The 22,562-nt window shown below is 39.8% G+C and overlaps 1 protein-coding gene across 2 annotated transcripts in view; it reads left to right on the top strand.

The window, feature by feature from the left end:
* LOC136857416 (cytochrome P450 9e2) overlaps positions 1-22,562 on the top strand; it is a 110,128-nt gene that overhangs the window by 62,114 nt on the left and 25,452 nt on the right. For both annotated transcript variants that reach the window (XM_067136066.2, XM_068225177.1), the window contains 2 exons: positions 3,485-3,687; positions 12,087-12,291. In XM_067136066.2, coding sequence (XP_066992167.2) covers positions 3,485-3,687; positions 12,087-12,291 — 408 coding nt within the window. The remainder of the gene's footprint in view (positions 1-3,484; positions 3,688-12,086; positions 12,292-22,562) is intronic.

The following is a 22,562-nucleotide window of genomic DNA, read 5'->3' as shown; positions in this document are numbered from 1 at the left end:
TCCTCCGTATTTATTTGTGTCCTTCGGGTCTCCTTTCCGTTTGAAAATTACCTTTACTATTGATTGTCTCCACTGATCTGGGATTTTGGCTGTTTCTATGAATTTATTATATAGTTTCGTCCAAATAGAATCTAGTAAATGAGCCGGGTCTTTCAGGTATTCATTGTATATCATATCCCGTCCTGCAGCTTTTTCTTTTTTGTGGATTCAATAATGTTTTGAACCTCAGTTGTAGTAAGTGGAGACCATACTGCCGTCTCATGCGTTGTATGCACTTGGTTGGTTTCCAGTGTTCATTCTCTTCCTTCTTTGTTGAGGGTGTCTTTGAAATGTCTCGTCCATTCCTCCATGCTGATATAGTGGGTCTGTGCCTGCTTACGAGGGCGGATTGCTATGAATGGGTCTCTCCTGGCTTCCTCAACTATTCTTCCTTCGTCCTCCCTGTATGCCGTTTTCTTCTCCCGTGTTAGTGTTTTGTAGCATCTTCTTTTCTCGGTGTATGTCTGAAGGAGTGTATGATACTCGATGTCCGATTTTAGTTGGTGTAGAGCTTGAAGCACCTCTTTCCTTAATAGGAAGCACTCTTGATCGAACCATGCTTTTGCTCTTCGCACTTTCCTGGGGCTGGCTGCTTTTGTTAAGAGTTTCTCTAGTTCATGCACTGCTTCCTCTACATTTGAGTTGTCGATTAGTGTTTTGATTTGTTCCATCTGTTCTTGGTTTTCTTCCACTTTTCTAACATACAATCTCCTTGAGAGTGGTCTCCTTTCTTGTTTGTTCTTTGCCTTCCATTCACTTTGTATGTTGATGCTCATTGGAATATGTTTTCTTATTGGTGTGTGGTTCGCGTTCCAAAGTGGGTTGATATCCCCTTTTAACTCTCCTCTTATGAGGGCGATGTCTATAGTGCTTTTGCCATTGTGGATTTACTTTATAATATCTTGATATATATATACTCGTTCCTACGTGAGGGAAAAAAAAGGTAACACTGACCCGTTTTGATAGAGGTGTGTGTGATGTTTAATTATGAAGATTTTTCATTTGAGACCTTTTACTTTCTCTCCAACTGCGACGTCGTACTTGAGCTCATGTTGAGATGTGTTGATGCGTTGTATGAATGTCGAGTCTGTGTTATTTATTTGGTACCGGGTAACTAATGGACGTAACCTTCAGTTTTTATGTTATCGTTGTTTATTTGTTTACCTTGTCTCAGCTCCTGGCTGGTTTATCAGTTTTATTTTTATATTTCTGGATCTTATTCTATGTCTTTCATATCATCTTTGACTATGTTTATTTCACTACTGTAGCTATGGAACGCCCCTTTGTTTCTTCCTCTCTATAACCTCTTTGTGTTCTGTGATTATTCGTTTTGGCTGCAGTGCTTCTATTTCATTTTAAATTCTGAGAGAGGCTACTCTTTGGAGATTGTTGATGCCTTTGGGACTGAAGTTTGGTCTCGTTTTGTTCTGGAGCGGTTGCAATTACTTTTTGGGTTTGATTGCCGATATATACAGTATATATATTACTAATCATATTTTCCTTGATTGAGGTATCACTTTCACAAAAGAAATGTTTTGTGACAAATTCGTGTACCAATGGTTGGTACTGTCTCAATCTATTAATAGTATCCTTCCCTATGTACGTATAAAAATGAGATAAGTGAAGAAGTTGATGAGAATATTCCTGAGAAAGTAAAAGACTCCTATGCATTTTAAAAGAAAATAGCCTCCAAGAATATGTGTGTGAGTAATTTTTTTATATATCCTTTTGTTTGTTACGTGCTCATCTCATATCTGCTTCAGCCAATTTTATGATTAAGAAAACCTAATCTATTTTAACTTTTCTGTCTTGGGTTCTCGCCATTTATGCTTTATCTATTTGTATAACAGACTTGGGTTTCGACCATACCACAATTAATGTCCTCGTGAGCAAAGGGTGGTGGCTGGAATGGCCAGACAATGTTAGCTAGCAACCGTGCAGGCAGTAATGTAAGGTATGATTGGACGTTCAGACAATGTTAGCTAGCAACCGTGCAGACAGTGATGTAAGGTATGATTGGATGTTCAGACAATGTTAGCTAGCAACCGTGCAGGCAGTGATGTAAGGTATGATTGGATGTTCAGACAGTGTTAGCTAGCAACCGTGCAGGCAGTGATGTAAGGTATGATTGGATGTTCAGACAATGTTAGCTAGCAACCGTGCAGGCAGTGATGTAAGGTATGGATCGGTGTTCAGACAATGTTAGCTAGCAACCGTGCAGGCAGTGATGTAAGGTATGAATGGATGTTCAGACAATGTTAGCTAGCAACCGTGCAGGCAGTGATGTAAGGTATGGATCGGTGTTCAGACAATGTTAGCTAGCAATCGTGCAGGCAGTGATGTAAGGTATGATTGGATGTTCAGACAATGTTTGCTAGCAACCGTGCGGCCTGTGTCATATGACTGGTGGTCATCTAAAATTAGCAGCGACTGGTGGATGGCCATGACCGTAGGACATCATCATCATGTGCATTTTCCAGCTGTTGGCCAGGTCTACTTTGAACATGAGCTTCTCCATCTCCTCTGGCCTTCCCACCACTCCTCCTTCCTCACTCTTGCCCAGTCCTCTCCTCTTCTCTGTACACACTCTTCCACTCGTTTTATCCACCGGTCTCTTTATCTTCCCCTTTGTCGTTCTCCTGTTGTCTCCATTTCATGCATCCTCCTCAGTATGCTTTCCTCTATCGTTATTTTTATGTGTCCATACTATCTAAGTCTAGATGCCTCTATCATGTTCTGTAGTCCCTCTTCTCTTACTATATCTCTAACCTTCTCGTTCTCATCTTATCCATTCTTGTCATTTCTATCCTGCTTCTCAGAAATGTCATTGCACTTGCCTGTAACATAGTTACGGCTCTCTGCCTCATTACCCAAGTTTCTGCTGCATATATCAGAATAGGTACATAGCACGTCCTGGGTATCACATCCTTGCTCCAAAACAGACTTCTGACACTTCTCAGGAACTCTCCTGTGTGTCTTCCACATACATACTAAGACATGAAATGAAAATCCACAGCCTGTTTCCAGTCATTCGATCGGGTTGAACAATTGAAGCCCTCATCTAGCGGCGAGGATAGGAAATGTGCCGACTGACGAAGCCTGTCGCACACCTCTGGAGCAATGATAAATGAGTGGCAGGTGAAATGTTAATGGAGAGTGTTGCTGGAATTAAAGATTACAAGGAAAACTGGAGTACCCGGAGAAAAACCTGCCCAGCACAAATCTGACAATGAGTGACCAGGATTTCAACCACGGTATCCAGCGGTGAGAGACTAACGCGCTGCCGCCTGAGCCACAGAAGCACCTACATACTGAGACATATTTATGATAATTTGAATTTTAACAAAGGGAGAAGTGGTTTATTTTTACAACCCTTTCTCATATAACTTGCTAGTTCGTAACTAATGAAGGCGAGTAATCTCCAACTGTTTGTTTCATGTTCCAGGTGAACCCTACGTCCTGGATTTGAAGGATTTATTCACCAGATACACTAATGACGTAATCGCAACAGCAGCGTTTGGCGTCCACATCGACTCTCTGAAGGAGAAAGACAACGAGTTTTATCTCATGGGAAAACAGATCACAAACTTCACAGGGATAAAAAGCTTAATCTTCCTTGCATCCATGTTTATTCCTAAGATTTTGAAGGTAAGAATTTCAGCTATTCTATGTTTCTCCTTCTGCTTTCTTTCCTGCATTCCTTATGTACTTCATTGTCTTACTGTTAGTTGCCACGCTGTTGACGAGCAGGCTGCATGCAATAGTGAGAGCGTGCCACCACTCAAACGGTAAATATTGCCTGAGTGTTCACAAGCAAGTGACCACACTCCAACACGGTGTCCTCCGAAATGCGCGTAGTTTTCCTGATACAAGCATGTGGAGTGACCGCCGTTTCCGGCAAGATCTCTCCTCTAGCATGTCATTAGAAACAGTGTTACCAACGCGCGGGAAATTTCCCGCGACGAGGGAAAGGAGAAAATACGCCGACGAGCCATTGTACTTTGACCAGCACCTCCCGGGAACATTTAGCGCACCTTGAGCGGAAACAGTAACGCAAGATAAGTTGACGCTGTCATCGGGCGGTTAGTGTAATAGACGTGAAGAACCAGAGTGATGAAACGTACTGCCATACATCACATTAAGACGATCATTGCTTTGTCCGTAACGTGTATTGAAAGCGAATTGTGTACTTGATATATGAGATTGTCCTCATGGCATGCTGCCATTATGAAAAGAAGAATGTTTAAACACGAGTGTAATATTTGTTCAATTAAAAAAAAAATAACTTTCACCCGCTTCTTTTCCCTCTTATATGGAATAGATCTTCAGTAGGTAGGCATCTGATAAGTCCCCCCACATGTAACCATAGGCTGGCGACTGCTCTCTTAACATTGTCTAAGTTCTCTGATCTCACAGTTATGCTCGATTCTTCATTCTTCCTCTTCGTTAGTTGGTCTAAGATTATTCCACAATGCCTTGTCAAAAAAGAATTTATCCTTTTTTCATTTTGACATGAAATAAAATGGCGTATGGCTTTTTTAGTGTCGGGATATCCCAGGACGGGTTCGGCTCGCCAGGTGCAGGTCATTTGATTTGACTCCCGTAGGCGACCTGCGTGTCGTGATGAGGATGAAATGATGATGAAGACAACACATACACCCAGCCCCCGTGCCAGGGAAATGAACCAATGATGGTTAAAATTCCCGACCCTGCCAGGAATCGAACGCGGGAACCCTGTGATCAAAGGCCAGAACGCTAACGATTTAGCCATGGAACCTGACTTCATTTTGACTAGGGGTCATCCGAAAATTTGTGCACCGCGTCAAATTGTCTGATGGAAGTGACGTCACATTAGTCGTTACCTCAGGTCGGTTGCCAAAGATGCTGCAGCTAAAAGTTAAGTTCCTTCTACTTAGAGTTGCAGTTCTCCTTGATCAAGACTGACTCCAATCCTCAGACCGAGACCGACTACAATATCTCAGACCGTAATAACACAACCAAAATGGTGGACATCATAGGGGGATCAGCTGCCAACTGTTTATGGTTAGGGACTCATCTAAATAACAACATTCCGACGTGAAAGCTTCGAATTTTAGATTACATTCCTCCAGGAACTCCAAGATTACTGTCAAAAACATGTATTTTGTAGACAGTAATTGAAATGATGCACAATAAACGATAATAATATTACGAACGAATGTATTATCTTAGTAGCAACGTTCAAAATATGAATAACACAACACTGACACAGCGAAACATGTAAATAAATACATGCAATAGACGACACTTAACATAGCATGATAGCGTTCATTTCATTAAGGTTCAATGATGGTAGATTTGACGATATCTATCAATGCAGTCCTAACTGAGCAGTTACGAAAACATTTATCATGTTAAATTATCGACATTCGTATCCGGATCCATGGCTAAATGGTTAGCGTGTTGGCCTTTGGTCACACGGGACCCAGCTTCGTTTCCAGGTAGGGTCGGTAATTTTAATCATAATTGGTTAATTCCGCTGGCTCGGGAACTAGGTTTATGTGTCGCCTTCAGCACCATTTCATCCACATCATGACGCGCAGGTCGTCCTCGAACACTCGCGACACTAAAAAAAGCCATACGCCATTTCATTTCCACCATTCGTATAGTGTACGTGGTATTTTCGTGTTAGCCAATACCAGCAGTCCTGCTATTTCACCCACCATGTTTTTTTAATGTTACGACAACCTTTACTTTATTTCTTTAAAGTAAGGGAATCGAAGAAAAATTAATTCATCTCTATATCTCATTCCATTTTTACTTTTCATTTTGTATTTCTTTAACATTGTAGGACTATCGAATACAACTTTCTGCGTTTTGCTGAGAGTGGCGAATTGTTTTGAAGGTGTGAAACTGCTGTTTGATTTTATATTCTAAATGTTTTATTCAGGAAAATGTAATTTAACTTTAGTGACATTTAGTCTAATCTGCTTTTTAATGAAATTACGTTTCTAATTCTTCAATCTCCTCTTCAACACAGCGTTGTATTTCTAGCATTTGTGGCATCATCAGGGCTGTCTTCAACTGCTAACCATAAGGACTGATCCCGACATTCATGTGCTGATTAGGGCTCTTATTAGAGGCATCTATTCGCGTGGATTGCCTCTTCACGAGAGAGCTACGTTTCTTAATTGTCATAGAGAGAGATTTGCGCAGATTAGGAAATATAAACTTACGGGGAAAACTTCTGTTTTAATTTCCACCGCTACTCTTTTACCATTCACCGTAGATAAGTCTATTTTATAAAGAAGTTATTGCAAAAATGAATATCATACACGAAACATTTATGAGTCACAATATTGCATTTTCTTCGGACAGCTTTCTTCCATTTCAGGAGAAAACTACTCTTTTATTGGTCCTAAGGAAATGCCACTACTTGTCACGTATAACTATGCACTAAAAAGCAAATATCACCGCCCTATTCACTTGTTTTCAATGGCTCATTATTGCTTCCAACTTGACTAGTTATGTATTCAAATCACCAGACATAACTGTACCGGGAGGTACACCTCTACGCCGCACATTTAAATCTTGCGCCAATAAGAACTCCCCTACTGGAGAAACACTGAACTTGAAACTAGTCCTATTTAAACGTTTCGTTAGAAGATGTCACTACCGTAATTTTGTGATTATGAAGTTGCCAGTACTGTGTGTATTTCTATTTGTTTTGTTCTTCATTGATCAAGAAGTGTGGACATTCTGCAACAGATGTCACTACAAACACTATGATCGTGCACCCTGGCGCGAAGAGAAGGAACTTTATTTGAAAAAATTTTGTATCCATAAGTTTGTTCTTTACTAAATTTTGTTTATTCACTCTTGGGTTGGCAATATTTATCCTTTCTTTCCGCCTGTTTTGAATTTAACAAATCAAGAATTCCTGTAATTAATTTCCAACCAATCACAGGCTTCTTCTTCATTTTGGTGTGTAACTTTAAGCTAACCAATAAAAGTAAGAGGGTGTGGCTTAATTATTCATGAAAGGTCTCGAACCTTCCCCGAGGGTTTATAAACTGCGGCTTTTCACGTCTCTTGGCCACTTGATCAACATCTAACTAAGTGTGTGTATGTGAAGCAGGAGCCAGGAGGTGCCTCTTTCATCAGGCAGCAGCTCTTCAGCAAGGTAACGGCCGTTTAACATTCTCATTTATTGCTAGCTCCGCAATTTAACCTGAGGGAAGGGTCCGAAACTTTAATATGTAAACAAATTCTCTAAAATGTACGTTCTGGCGGTTAATGTGAAAATCTCATGAAATCTGTAACTGTAATTCGGGGATAGAGAGTGATTCACCCTCTCGAGCTCCCCTTCATATTGCTTTGAGGTGACTACGTTTTGGTAACTGATTTTCTCTTCTTTAATGTCTTAAATAAGTCTTATACAAGTCACCTCCATAGTTTGAGAATAGCCCCTGTTTCATCGGCCTAGTGCCTTTTAGGTTTCAGAATGAGTATTTAGGAGTGCAAGTACACGCCTCCATTCATTTTGGTATTTCGGGCCATTTACTTAACCTGTTCTTTGTCTGCTAAGGCCCAGTAGGTTGGGTACAAGATACCCCCGTGTCATTTTGTAAGTTGTGCCTTGATGGCAATTAATTGTAAAGTCTGGTATTGCCTTGAATAGGCTTAAAAAACTGAGAGCGTGTCAGCTCTTTTCTAGTGTTGTTGGAATGCCTCTGGGAGGCTTGACATTGTAAAGTGGGAGCAAGTGCTCCATATTATTAGGGGATTTCTGCCCTTGAACAAATTTGGGCGTGGAGCTAGGAGCTCGAAATTGTAAAACTAGGGGCTTGTAGCCCAAGAGAGTTAAAATTCTTGGATCCTGTTAAATTTTGTTGTTACTGATTGTTAAAACTCGGAAAATATAACCTTGTTAAGGTTTTAAATTAACTTTGATTTGGTAGTTAGACCCATTGACCCCGGCACCTTCTTTCACCTCTGCTGATCCACCAACCACGGTAACAATAACCATAGACAAACTAATCTCAATGTAAAGTATCAATAATTAGGTTCCCTTGCCCAAGTAAATAATCAATCAAGATATTCATAATTACGTCGGTTTTCAAGCTCAATGAGGAATTAAGAAATAAACACTCCCTTTCACCCTCGCACAATGTCATGTTGTATATCTCCCTTTATTTTGATATACGCGTTACTATAATCGTATTCGTCTGTGTTTGCCTGGTGTAAACAATTCAGCTTCCTTCTTAAAATCTTCTGTTCCTTGCCGGACTGAAGAGAAACTACGCTGTAATAATAGACACAAGTAAATATATTACATGTACATATGCCGTAAGTTAAAAAGAATACACAAAGGCAAACCGTACAAAAGTCGTGACAAGGTTAGGTTAGGTTGATAACGAAATTTCCTTCCATTTCAACTGAATTGATCTTTATAGAGGAGGTAACATTGATTTCCTTTTCGGAGGAGATCTCGCAGAATATTATTGCTTGTTAGACATCCTAATTGAATTCTATGCATTATAATTGGACGAAATAAGACCGTAATTAATAAAATGTTGCGTTCGTCATTTCACACGAACTACGTCATTAAATGCATTATTAGGAAATGTCACAATTCTACTTACCTGGTATTAACCAAACAGATTTACAACCGTACAGAAAAATAGAGTTTACTTATACTCGCAAATATAACACTACTGATTTTCACAAAACGGCAGTGGCAGTACGTATTATCTCGTAAGTCACGAAAAAGTCATGACTGCATAGTGTCAACCAGCAAGATTGTACGGCAAGTGAGGTCCCTACGAAACGGAAACGAACCCAACAGACAGAAAGTGTTGGGAAGCACTTACATGGCAGGTATGAAACACGTGGGCATGGTGTGGCGGTACCTTTTACTATTACGATGTGATCTGCTGTTTATTAGATATAACACAACCCGCACTATTCACTGATGAATATACCAATAATATAAAATTTCTAAACCTGTTAACAGTGATAATAGAGGCAATACAAATTGCGATCATTTGATACATAATACACAATAATGGCAAGTCTCATCCACTGGCGTCTCAGGCGATTGTGCTGCCCCTGGTGGAAGAATTACCACCTTTCCGATGAAACTCTAACGAGACTATTGGTAGTTCCAGTCGCTTGTTTAGATCACACAGGAGGGCATTCACAGCGTGTAGATAGTTGTAGGCAGGTTACGTAGATGGCAGGCAAGTAGGCATGAAATGAGATATTTTAATATTTAGGGGCTATTTGACTGGAGGTGAAGTATTCAAAGTCTAACCTCAATCAGTGGGCCCTTCTGACAAGGGATTACATATAACGTTAAGTATTATGGAGATAATACTGTATCGTTGGATTGCATTGAATCCGACTTTACCCAATCGATTTACCTTGTTCGAACTAACTCATATCGACTTTATGCGAGAGTTCCCATGATGCTATTTGTGTTGTTTAAGTTCAATATGCCCATGTGCCAGTACTATTTGAAATAGTAAACGCTGTAAATCGTTGTTCCTCGTGCCTGTTTATTAGAAATGCATCTTCGCCAGTCCTCCTGAAATCCTGTATTTCTTTTTTGAGCACACCTCAGGGGCTGGAAGCTGAATTATTCTGTTCATCCATTTCTATATATTTCCTATCTCAGTACATTTAATTCTGTTATTTTTATTTTCATGTAGTACTTGGATGCTGATGAGATACCCATATCTTGCGTATGTTGTGCTCTGCTGTTTTGCTTTTGAAGGGATGTATTATTTGTCAAAATATAAGCTTTTGTGTAAAAGCGTCAAACTTTCATTTCAAGTAAAGTTACTTTGTGCTGTGAGGTTATGCTCTCAATAACATAGTCTGCCATACGAACTAGGTGTGTCAGATGATTATTTACAACATAGTAAACACCTCACGCTGAACGTATACCCATGCGGCAGCTTCTAATCCCAAAACTTGGTCCACCCTAGTGATAATGAGGGTTGTCAGTCGGTTTATTTCTTTTGGGCAGAAGGGGCACGTGTCATTTAAATGCAAATGAGCGCTGCCAAGAGCAAGGCTGTCATATTTTGCGTCGATTATTTAAACATGTTAGCATTTAATTTATTCTTAAGACAATTTAAATATAAAAACCGGATCATGAACCACAGCACAAACCAGTATTGCAGAATATCTTGCTTGTTCCGTGCATAATCCGTGCAGTGGTCGCAGATGTTAGAAGGAAGAAAAAGAAAAAAAGGAAAGAAAGATCGAAAGAAACAAAGAAAGAAAAGCAGAAGGAATTGCCAAATAAACTCGATAAAGAAATTTTAAATAGCCGTAAATGATCGCCATGGGCTATTTTAAACACAAATAGCAGGTCTCCCTAAACACTGCTTGAACTCACGTCAAAGTAAAGCTATAAAATATGACTTTCATGCAGCTAGTATCAACGTCTTACTTTCATTAAAGAAAGATAAGTGAAATCACGAATTATGGACTGGGATGATAATAATAATAACCCTTGCGTACGTTGTTCTTGGTAACGTATTCGTATCTCTTTCCTATCATCCGTTGAATTTGCTTACTTAAAGTCTTCGTCTATTTTTTCTGCGCAGAACTACTGCTACTTGGTTGAGTATCACTCATGGGCACGGAACCATTGCTACTTTGTCGAGTATCACTCGTGGGCACCGAGCCAGTACTATTCGGTCGAATATCAGTGCTACTGATACTCAGTTGAGGATCGTTTGTGTGCACCGGCGGATTTAATTCAGAATCTTGAGAAATGAAAATCTACAGCCCGTTTCCAGTCATATGACCGGGTCAGGAATGGAATGAATGAAGCCCCCATCTAGCGGCGAGGATAGGAAATGTGCCGACTGCCGAAGCCTGTCGAAATCCTCTGGGGAAATGATAAATGACTGATAGATGAAATGTTAATGGAGAGTATTGCTGGAATGAAAGATGACAGGGAAAACCGGAGTACCCGGAGAAGAACCTGTCCTGCCTCCGCTTTGTCCAGCATAAATCTCGCATGGAGTGACCGGGATTTGAACCACGGTACCCAGCGGTGAGAGGCCGGCGCGCTGCCACCTGAGCCACGGAGGCCCCTTAATTCAGAATCTTATGGTGAATTAATTTCCAGGTTTGATTCCCACGGCTTCTACATTATTATATGAAGCTATGTGAAAAGCAATACACTTCACAAATGTTAACTAACGAACCAAACAGCGAAAGAAGCACGTGTGAATTATCTGAGCTGAAAGCAAAGACTGAATTCTATTTAATAAAAGGTGCATTGGCAACAGAGCTGTAAGGATTTCTGTTGGGGAATGAGACTTCCGTTTTAAAGACCACTGCCGTCATTAATCACCCCTTACTGGGCAAGCAAGTAGACGAGAGGTCAAACGTTTACCGAACTGTTTGAACGCCGATGGATATGCGTTGCCCTTTTCAGCTATAAGTACTTAGAAATAAAAATATATGAATTATAATGTATTTGCGAATGGAAATATTAGAACTGGATTATAATCGTCACATTAGGCGAAAAGGTGGTGGAATTAGGCATTGGTAGGAAAGGAACTGGGGTAGGCCTGGGGAGGTGAGCATGACGGGATGTGCGTCACTACTCCCAAAATTACTCCTCTACGCTATCTGTTGAACATAATAGTAAGGACTTGCACACAGTGCGCATTGTGGCGCTATCTCTGACTGAGGACTGAAACTACAAGTGTCATCTGGCTTCGCTCCGAAATTTATTATTTAGTTTCCTCTCTCTTCTATTATATCCTCTTTGATCACCACTTTCTTCACTCGGCTATACGCTATGCTTTTAACATTATTGTTTCAGAAGCAATTAATTATTAAGTTTTATAAAGATCATCCGATGAGTCAGAAACTCCCTAAATCTAAATTCGTAGTGGTTAAAAGGGTACAGAAAATTACCAAGAGCAGTGGTGTAAGTGATGAGGCTTGACACAAGCAATGGCAGAGTCCGCTCGGACTGACTAGTAAGTGGCGTCGAATCTGTGTTTCAGACCTTGAAGACTCTTCCTCTGTTTCAGCTGCTGGGAATTTCGATCTTCAGCAAACAGGAAAAGAGTTTCTTCCTGGACCTGGTACACGAGACCATCAGCACTCGTGAGAAGCAGGGCATCGTGAGGCCCGACATGATCCACTTGCTCATGCAGGCGAGAAGAGGCGAGCTGAAGGCTGAAGTGGGTGAAGAGGAAGTGATTAGTCACGGAGGACACAAGCTCAGGAAGATAAGTAAGTCATTAATGTTAGATTTTTCAGTGCTTAGATGTAATAGGCTATGCTGCGCCATATGGAAGAACAAGTGCATCTATCGATTGAAATTTGATGATGATGATGATGATGCTTATTGATTAAAGGGGCCTAACATCTAGGTCATCGGCCCCTAATGGTTCGAAATGAGACGAAATGTAATGAAAATTCAAGAGTTCAAAATCATCCACGCACCAGAATAAAAAACGTGATGATGAAGAATGATTGCATGGATATGAATTTAAAACAATCAATGGATCCGACCTGGAATGCCCCACTTTCCCAGAAACTATCAAAAAAATATTATTGAGCAAGGGACTGCTTCCAAAGCACAGTCCTGAATCGAGGATGCTTGTTGTCTAAAGGGGTTCAAAATCCAGGTCAACGGCCCCTCATAATGGTACTTATCGCTGGTAAAGTAGAACCAAGGTATTTATCATGTTGCGGTACTAATCAAAAGTACCGTAGGCTCACGGTGTTCCACACATTATGGTACTATTTACAAATATTGTACGCGCACAGGTAATGCAGACCCCTGGTATTTCTCACATAATGGCGCCACTCATAGGCAACGCAAACCTATTGTGTACTAATCACCTGTGTCGGTATTCCCGTGGTGTTCCTCACATAGTGGGTACTAATCACAGGCAACGCAGACCCACGGTGTCGCTCATATAGTGGTACGAATCATCGGCAACGTCCAGACACGTGGTGTTTCTCACAATGGTACTAATCACGGATACTGTAAAACTTATTCACTCTCTGCTGCTACTAATCTCAAACCTTTTCTGTACCTAACATAGTGGCACTACTCTCAAGTAAAGGCGACTCATGGAGTTCCCCGCGTGATGGTACTAATCACAATTATTTTCATGGTTCTAATACAATCATCCCTTGGTCGCCCCTTCTAGTCCTCTCTTAAGATAGGGGATACCGTGGGTGTATTCTTCGTCTGCGTCCCCCACCCATAGGGGGTCGACTGAAATTTGAATTTTTAGGTACATTCATTCACGCAAGGCATCGACTATTTCAATGGTTGGCCGTGAACTGAGTGTAAAGTGTACATCTCAAAAATATCAAGAAAAATGGTGTCAACGTTTCCTTTCGGAAACTGAAATGACAATAATCAGTAAATTAATCTCAAATTGTACTCTCACGCCACTTTTTGACAATGTGTTGCTCAGTCATGGCCATCCATCAATACTTCCCATCACAGCCTGCAAGATCACATCGACCATCTGCAGTCTAACGTCCCTTTTTCATAATAGGTCTCTCAGTCATGGCCATCCATCAGTAAGTTACTTCACATCGCTCCCCTTTGATAATAAGTCTCTCCGTCTTGGCCATCCATTAGAACTTCAGATCAAAGCTTGCAAGATCACATCGACTATCTGCACTGTAAGGTCTCTCAGCCATGACCATCCTTCAAAACTTCACATCACAACCTGCACGGTTGCTAGGTAACATCGAGTCGCACATTTTGCATCTCCAATTTCAGATGAATCCCAACCCACATTTCGCATCCCCAATTTCAGGTGAATGTCTCTGCTACGCGGGAAAGCATAGTATCATGGGTATGCAGATTTGAGGGAGTTGCTCCCCACTTAGTAGCCTCTTACGACATGCAGGTGTTACAGATAATGCACACTTTCACTCCACCCATAGAAGAAACAGAGAGTTGCAATAAATCGAAAGGAATACGTAGCTTCATTATCTACGTCCAACAAAATCGTCGCTGATTTAGCACGCAATTTTATGGCCATCATATTCGCAAGATAGGTACATATTATGGGAAAAATTCTGCTGTCTTTGAGGCTTTGCTGTGACTTAGAAGAAACGCCGGTCAAAGACAGTGGAAATACGTTTAAAACACGGCGCCATTTGTACTTACTCTATAGTGTTCTAACACCCGTAGACTTGACAGATGACGAACACGGATTGCTTGGTTACCACGTTGTCGGTTTTCTGTCCACACTAATTCCAGATAGGCCCCCAGCCGAAAAAACATATTCGTGTTAGTAAAGAAATTAAGCGCCGTCTGAAATACAATAGTGCACGTTAAATATATTAAAGTACAGAATTCACGTATTCGTTTTGAAATTCCTCAACTGAAGCTCAAATCAAACTTCATTTTCGCTCCTTTTAACATAACAATATGAGTCGGTTAGTTCCAGAACTCAACATAAACCAAACCAAACCCAATGGCGTAACAGCCCCGAAGGACGATGGCCTACCAAGCGACCGCTGCTCGGCCCGAAGGCTTACAGATTACGAGGTGTCGTGTGGTCAGCATGACGGATCCTATCAGTCGTTATTCTTGGCTTTCTAGACCGGGGACGCTATCTCACCGTCAGACAGTTCCTCAATGTAATCACGTAGGCTGAGTGGACCTCAGCCAACCCTCAGATGCAATTGAAAATCCTTGACCTGGCCGGGAATCGAACCCGTGGCCTCCGGGTAAAAGGCAGGAACATTACCCCTAAACCGCGGGTCCGGCAAAACTCAACATATTCACAAAAATGTAAAAAAAATATATATATTGTATGTTTCGGGGCTCTCTATTCAATATGTTATAATGTTTTGTTGCATAGCTCTTCTTATTACTTAGATATTAAACCTTAAAGTTTCAGTTCTGTTCCAAAACTGAGTATGTCCAGAGTAACCTTGTAACAGAAGGAAGCTTACTGTTGTAAGAAAGGTTTGCTGTTAATAATGCGTAGTTCAATGTATCGACAGTGGCTTCTTTACTTATAGAGAAGTCTGTGTGTATATTATTGTAGCTTATATAACTAGTGAAATGGATGAACAAGAGATTAGCTGCATAGCCACGACGTAATTGGAAAAGACCAAGAGATCTGTGTACATGGAAGGAAACCAGAGAAATCACTCAGAGAATTTGAAAACCACCTGTTAACTGGCATTTCAAATTTGGTTCTACGAAAAGATTCATGACACAAAAGAAACAAAACCACAGTAACCATTCTAGGCAAAGCAACATAATTTCACATACCTGGGCGAGCCGAGAGGTGTTTGCAGAAGAGGCAAGAACATAAACCAAATATTTAGTGAACAAATACCAGCTTGGTGTTTTACCTAGTTACAAAAGTCTATAACGTTCTAAATCTACTCAAAAACGTTGTGGTAGTAAACGGGAATCTAATCCAGATCTCAGCTTCTACAAGGAACTGGCAAATTCTAGAAAGCTGAACTTCTAGGAGCAGAAAGAAGAACAGGAGGGGTAATGTGAGCCAATGATCGAGAGCGGTGCTATTGTTGAAAGCGTTCTGCTAGAAGACATTATTAATTTACTCTTAATGTTGAAGTTATTGAAGAGGAAAATGTTCACTGCAAACAAATTGTAATCAAATAAAAGAGCTTTCTTGAATTTAACATGAAAATAAGAATGTTTAGTTGAATTAAGTGTACAACTTCCCTCAGAATCCATTGCAAACCACATTGTTGTTTATTACAGCAGGGCTGAGTGGCTCAGAAGGTTGAGGCGCTGGCCTTCACCCCAACTTGGCTGGTTCGATCCTGGCTCAGTCCGGTGGTATTTGAAGGTGCTAAAAGACGTCAGCCTTGTGTCGGTAGATCTACTGCCACGTAAAAGAACTCCTGCTGCACTAAATTCCGGCACTTCGGCGTCTCCGAAAACCGTAAAAGTAGTTAGTGGGACGTAAAGCAACTAACATTATTATTGTTATTATTCATTACAAAGCTCAACATGTCCAACAAACTTTCATTATTATTTAACTCTAGTGAAATCTTACATTAATGTCGTTGTTGTTATTTAAATCATAACAATCGACTTTATCATAATACACATTCTCATCGATTTAGTCGTGATATTCACACTGATAACATTTTTTCTCAATTCACCTTAACATGGACACGTTGAGTTTTGGAACTAAGCGACTCATATAAGTTATTATACGATTCTATAATGCCTTTGCTGGCGGGACCTAGTGTTTACAGTGCGCTATGTCTTCTGGTATGGGCTAGAGCAATTTTGTTACTTTCATTGATCCGTCTCAGCTTTATCCTTGGCTTTGACAAAATGAAAGTGACTGAGGTATGAGTGATGCTAGTAATGCCATTCCTTCTGTAGCCAGTCCCTGCTATGAATGGTGTGAAAATATTGCTCATAGGGTCAGTTGGTGCATGCATTTCAGTGGGCTTGGCAGACTGATGTGTAATAGCAACTTCTGGCTCGGTGAGGAAAGCAACGGGAAACTACCTCACTCCTCATTTCCCTAGTACGCCTCTTCAGTGGTGCCTAGGCTATCTATGACAGCTGATGGCGGAACTGTTGAGGATCCAACCAGCCTTCGCGCTGAGGACTAAACATACATACGATTCTATAATGGCAACGAACTTGTTTATGAAACTGAACGTCCAATTACGACTATGGACAAGATGCATACGACTCATTTTATTCAAACATAATTAAATGTTCTGAGTTTTTACAATATATAGTTGCTACTGTGACAAAACTGAGAATGTGACAATGCTCGTCTTATCCGTTATTTTCCTTAGAAATGGTCACGCCTCCCAGCAACACATAAATATGCAGTCCATCAGAACAATTCTCGCCGAGTTCGCTTTTCTATGTGCGCGTGTAAAAGGAAATGAACCTTACTGTAAACGTACTCTCGGAATATATATTTCGGTGACGTATTTAAGCACCTCTACAGTATGATGTATTTAGGGTTCATTTTCCTTTACACATACACATAGGAAAATGAACTCAACGAAACTGTTCCGATGTGGCTGGGAAGCGGGAAATAATGGATAGGAAGAGCATTGGGAGATACGAAGTATTGGCACAGCAGCGCCGATATCTTACCTGTTTACTTTATTGATAATTAGAGGAAGATATGTTTCATTCATTCCCACTACCAGTTTTTGAGAGAGACCCGGCATTTTGCCTATCTCCAACTGGCTCATTGTTGTGGTATTAATAACACGTAGAGCATTTTTATGAGAAATTCACAGACGTGTAGAGAAAGATACCACAGCCTTTTAAATTGTATATAATTTGTGAATTTTCTTCTTGCTGTAGTTTCTTAGATGGTACGCTCTTCGTTACTTATGGCTGTAGTTTTTGTTACCTTCTGAGAGTACCTGTGCCACAACGTGTGCCCGTTGGTTGCGGCATAGGACATGTCTACGATATTATCTGCCTGTTGTAAGATGCCATTACAGAGGTAAACCTAGGCTCCAAACTAGAGACCGGAGGGCCTCTAGCCATGTCTGCTTCCATATACATACCAGCTTCACCACATTCATCGGATTTCATTTAGTCAACCCCTGTAGTCTTCCGACCCAGACAGTATTTAGCTTGCGAGACCTAGCCAAACTTTTAATTTTCATAGCTCCCTAAACACAGTATATCGTCATCGTTACCGGGACAAAACCTCCTATGTGATAATATTTTTGCAGGTATAATGACCCGCAGCACATACTTTATGAAGAACGAGAATGCCTTGGCAATATTCACACAATATTGCACCTTAGATGACAGAACCTTACCGGCCAAAGTTCTAAGCTAAAATATTTCCCATAGGACATTTTGTCCCGGCAGTGACGATATATGCCCATTTCTTACTCTGATTCGAACCCAGCGTTGTTAGGTTTGTGAGACGTGGCCTGGTTTTACGACCGAATGCCCTTCATGACACCAACCCTGTGTAGAAGGATGTATTGAATAATTACGTGTTTCTGCAGTGGTTGGCAATGTGCTGTGCTGTGTATGTAATTGGAAGATCTGAAACAGAACCCTATGAACTAAATCATACTATTATTGATTTTATGTCTCAATAACTACGTTTGAAGTGTTCGGAGACGCCGAGGTGGCGTAATTTTTCTCCGCAGCAGTTGTTTTAGGTGGCAGTAAATCTACCGCCTTGAGGCTTAGTACCTGAGCACATTGAAATACCGGTATCGCTTTTACTGTTTGGGCTAATCAGCTCGACACGCAGCTGAAGGCCGTTATGCAGATTTCTCAGTCATAAACTGCTCATCTCAACAGTATTATTAAATTACAAATGCGAAGTATACTATTATTATTATTATTATTATTATTATTATTATTATTATTATTATTATTATTATTATTATTATTATTATTATTATTATATGATCTGTTTTACACTGCTCATATCTTGGGCTTTCTCTTTTATTGTAATACCTTAGGCTAACACGTCCTGTTAATGTGACGCATCACGAAAGTCACCTTATATATATTTAGTTAGTTACTATACCGATATTTATGCATCATTTTCACCTTTTACGCTTTCACAAAGACAATATTCCAGAACAAAGCAACTTCTCCAGATCCTGTCTACGGAAGATTCACAGAAAATAAGCGTTTGTTTACCTATATGTTTCATGTCGTCGTGAAAACACATCTTTAGATCTCAGGATTCCGTGTATTTGGCCGCGCATCGCACACTTACAGTCAAATGGAGCCGCCATTTAGGGAATCAATGTGGGCAATCCCTGCAGCATTTACATGTTGCTTACCGGCGGGTTTCAGATTTAAAACATGTCCCTAAAAACACAAAAGCTGTTAAAATTAGTTTTATTTGTTTCGGACTAGATGCAATTAACAGCTTTTCTATAACCTGCGAATTGTGATATAATAATAAGATACTTATTTTTGCCATCTATGAGAACTCGGGTTTCATAAATTGCGAACAGTTGCAATGAAATTGAAACCAGACTCGATGACAAAATTATCATAATATTTTTAACATAGTAGGCCTAGATCTAATTTAAGGTACCTGAGCATGAACAAAGTAATATAATGATAAAAATGTATGGACGGTTACAATTAAATCTATATACAGTGGTGGTCAAAATAATAGAGCCACCTGGCAAAGGTTTAGAATAAAGTGCAAATTTATTACTAGACATGTTTGTACTATGATGGAAACAAAATTTTACGTTGTACAGGAACCATTACAATAGAGTCACAATGTACCACAGTCAGTTATATAGATAACACAACTGAAACTAATCAATAATATTCAAAATAATACCAGACCACAGGGTCAAAAAAATAGAGCCAATTGACACAAATATTTTGTACTTGATCTAAGTCTTATGAAATTGACAGGAACAGTCGTTTTTGCATAGGAGTGCATTAGTACTTTGTGGTTTAACCCTTATTTCTGAGGATTTCCCTGCACCTCTTACCCATAGAGTCGACTAAACGCCTGCATTCGTCGCTGCTGATCGCATACAAGGCTCTCTGGATTTCTTGCCAAAGTTTATCTAAAGACGTAGCTTTTGAGCGGTCAATTCTCTTGTCTACGATCTCCCATAAGTTCTCGATGGATGATGCGTCAGGGAATTGAGGTGGCCACTCTAATACTTCGATATGGTGATATTGAAAAAACTGCCTTATGATCCTTGCAGTATGCTTTGGATCTTTATCGTGCTGAAATTTCCATTTCAGCGGCATTTCCTCTTCAGCATAAGGCAGCATCACATTTGCTAAGATGTCGTTGTACATTTCTGCGTTCATTATGCCGTTGATACGGTGTATTGGACCAAGGCCATACCATGAAAAACATCCCCATACCGTAACACTTCCGCCACCATATTTCACAGTTTTTAAAGTGTACTTGCGATTAAATTCCTGGTTTGGTGGGCGGCGCACATAGACTTTTCCGTCTGAGGCAAACCTATTATACTTGGATTCATCGGACCAAAGGATGTTCCTCCACCAAATATTGGGTTTGTGTTCATTTCTCCGGGCGAAGGCCAACCTTTTCCGAACATTAGCTTTTGAAACATGTGGCTCCTGTCTCGCAATGCGCCCATTCAATTTTGCGGATCTCAGTCGTCTTTGAATCGTTGAAGTTGATGGTTGAACATCATTTTTGTCGCTAAACAAAATGGCTTTCAGTCGTGGTGGTGGCAAAAATGGGCTTCTTTACTTCCCTAGTGATGAGTCTGTCTACGCGAGGAGTAGTTACACGAGGTCGCCCCCTGTTCCCCACCTGCGGCTTTGTTTGTTTTGCCAGTCTAATAGCGTTCTGGACTCGTTTTCGCGAAACGTGTAAATCTTTGGCTATTTCATTCATGGATATCCCACTTTTGAACATCCCGAACATTACTATACGACCATCATCACTTGTATGCTCTGCTCTGCCCATCTAGAAGAATGTAAACAAAACCAAACGTCAGTTTACATACAAAATAATATTGAGTGGAGGTTTGTTGACAAATAATATCGCTAGCCCCCAAAACAACTGCAAAAAATCAATTTGAACGGGACTTCTGTAAAACGGCTCTATTATTTTGACCCATAAGATTCTTACCTTTATGCCTCTTTTCGCACATCTAGCTCAAACGCTTCCTTTCGCACGACTACAGACAGCAGCGACGTCTTCCCTGATATTGTCTAAAAGGGACTGACAACACGGCACTCGTGGAGATTTTGCGAACTAATAGATATCCTAGTTCTTAATCTCGTCAATAGAGGTGGCTCTATTATTTTGACCGCCACTGTATATAAAGTAGCTTGTCCTGACTGACTGACTGACTGACTGACTGACTGATTCATCATCGCCGAGCCAAAACTACTGGACATAAAGAAATGAAATTTTGGGGATATATTCATATTAAGATGTAGGTGCTCGCTAAGAGAGGATTTTTGGATATTCCGTCGCTAAGAGGGTGAAAAGGGGGTGAAATTTTAAAATGAGTGTGTCTATATCTCAAAACTTTAAAAGTTTACAGATGTGAAAATTGGTATTTAGAATCTTCTTTAAAAATAAGGAAACACGTATTTTTGTTTTCAGAAAATCCCAATAGGAGGGGTGAAAAAGGGTGAAAAGGGGGTTGAATGCCTTTAATCAGGATACCGGTACTTATATCTCAGAAACTGAAGATATTACAGACCTCAAAATTGGTACTTCTGATCTCTTTCAAAAATAAAGAAACACATATTTTTTGTTTTTGGAAAATCCAATTAATGCTAGGGTGAAAAGGGGGGTGAATTTTTAAAATGAGTGCATCTATATCTCAAAAGTTTTAAAGTTTGGAGATGTAAAAATTGGTATTTAGAATCTTCATTGATAATAAAGGAACACGTATTTTTTTGTTTTCGGAAAATCCCAATAAGAGGGGAGAAAAGGGGTGAAAAAGGGGTAGAATGCCTTTAAAGAGAATACTTATATCTTAGAAATGAAGATATTACAGACCAGAAAATTGGTGTTTGGGATCTCCTTTAAAAATAAAGAAACGAGTATTTTTTTGTTTTTAGAAAATCCAATTAATGGTGGGGGTAAAAGGGGGATTATTTTTTAATAAGAGTGTATCTATACCTCAAAACTTTTAAAGTTTATAGATGTAAACATTGGTATTTAGAATGTCCATTAAAAATAAAGAAACACGTATTTTTTGTTTTTGGAAAATCCAATTAATCGGAGGGTGAAAGGGGGTGAATTTTTAAAATGAGTGAATCTATATCACCAAACTTTTAAAGTTTGCAGATGTACAAATTGGTATTTAAAATCTTCATTAAAAATAAAGAAACATGTATTTTTTTGTTTTCGGAAAATCGCAATAGGAGGAGTGAAAAGGGGTGAAAAAGCGGTTGAATGCCTTTAATGAGGCTACTTATATCTCAGAAACTGAAGATATTACAGACCTGAAAATTGGTGTTTGGGATCTCCTTTAAAAGAAAAGAAACACGTATTTTTTTGTTTCTGGAAAATCCAATTAAGAGGGGGTGAAAAGGGGGTAATATTTTAAAATGAGTGTATCCATATCTCAAAATTTTTAAAGGTTATAGATGTGAAAATTGGTATTTAGAATCTCCTTTAAAAATAAAGAAACACGTATATTTTGTTTTCGGAAAATCCTAATAGGAAGGGTGGAAAAGGTTGAAAAAGGGGTCGAATGCCGTTCATGGGTCTACTTATATTTCAAAACCTGAAGATATTACAGACCTGAAAATTGGTGTTTGGAATCTCTTTTAAAAATAAAAGAAACACGATTTTTTTTGTTTTTGGAAAATCCAATTAATGGGGGGTGAAAAGAGGATGATTTTTTAAAATGAGTGTATCTATATCTCAAAACGTTATAGTTTATAGACGTAAATATTGGTATTTAGAATCTCCTTTAAAAATAAAGAAACACGTATTCTTTTGTATTCGGAAAATCCCAATAGGAAGGGTGTAAAAGGGTGAGTAATGGGTTGTATGCCTTTAATGAGGCTACTTATATTTCAGAACCTG

Source organism: Anabrus simplex, chromosome 1, assembly GCF_040414725.1.
Source record: "Anabrus simplex isolate iqAnaSimp1 chromosome 1, ASM4041472v1, whole genome shotgun sequence".
In the NCBI taxonomy this organism is placed as follows: domain Eukaryota; kingdom Metazoa; phylum Arthropoda; class Insecta; order Orthoptera; family Tettigoniidae; genus Anabrus; species Anabrus simplex.
This window is presented reverse-complemented; position numbering and strand designations above follow the sequence as displayed.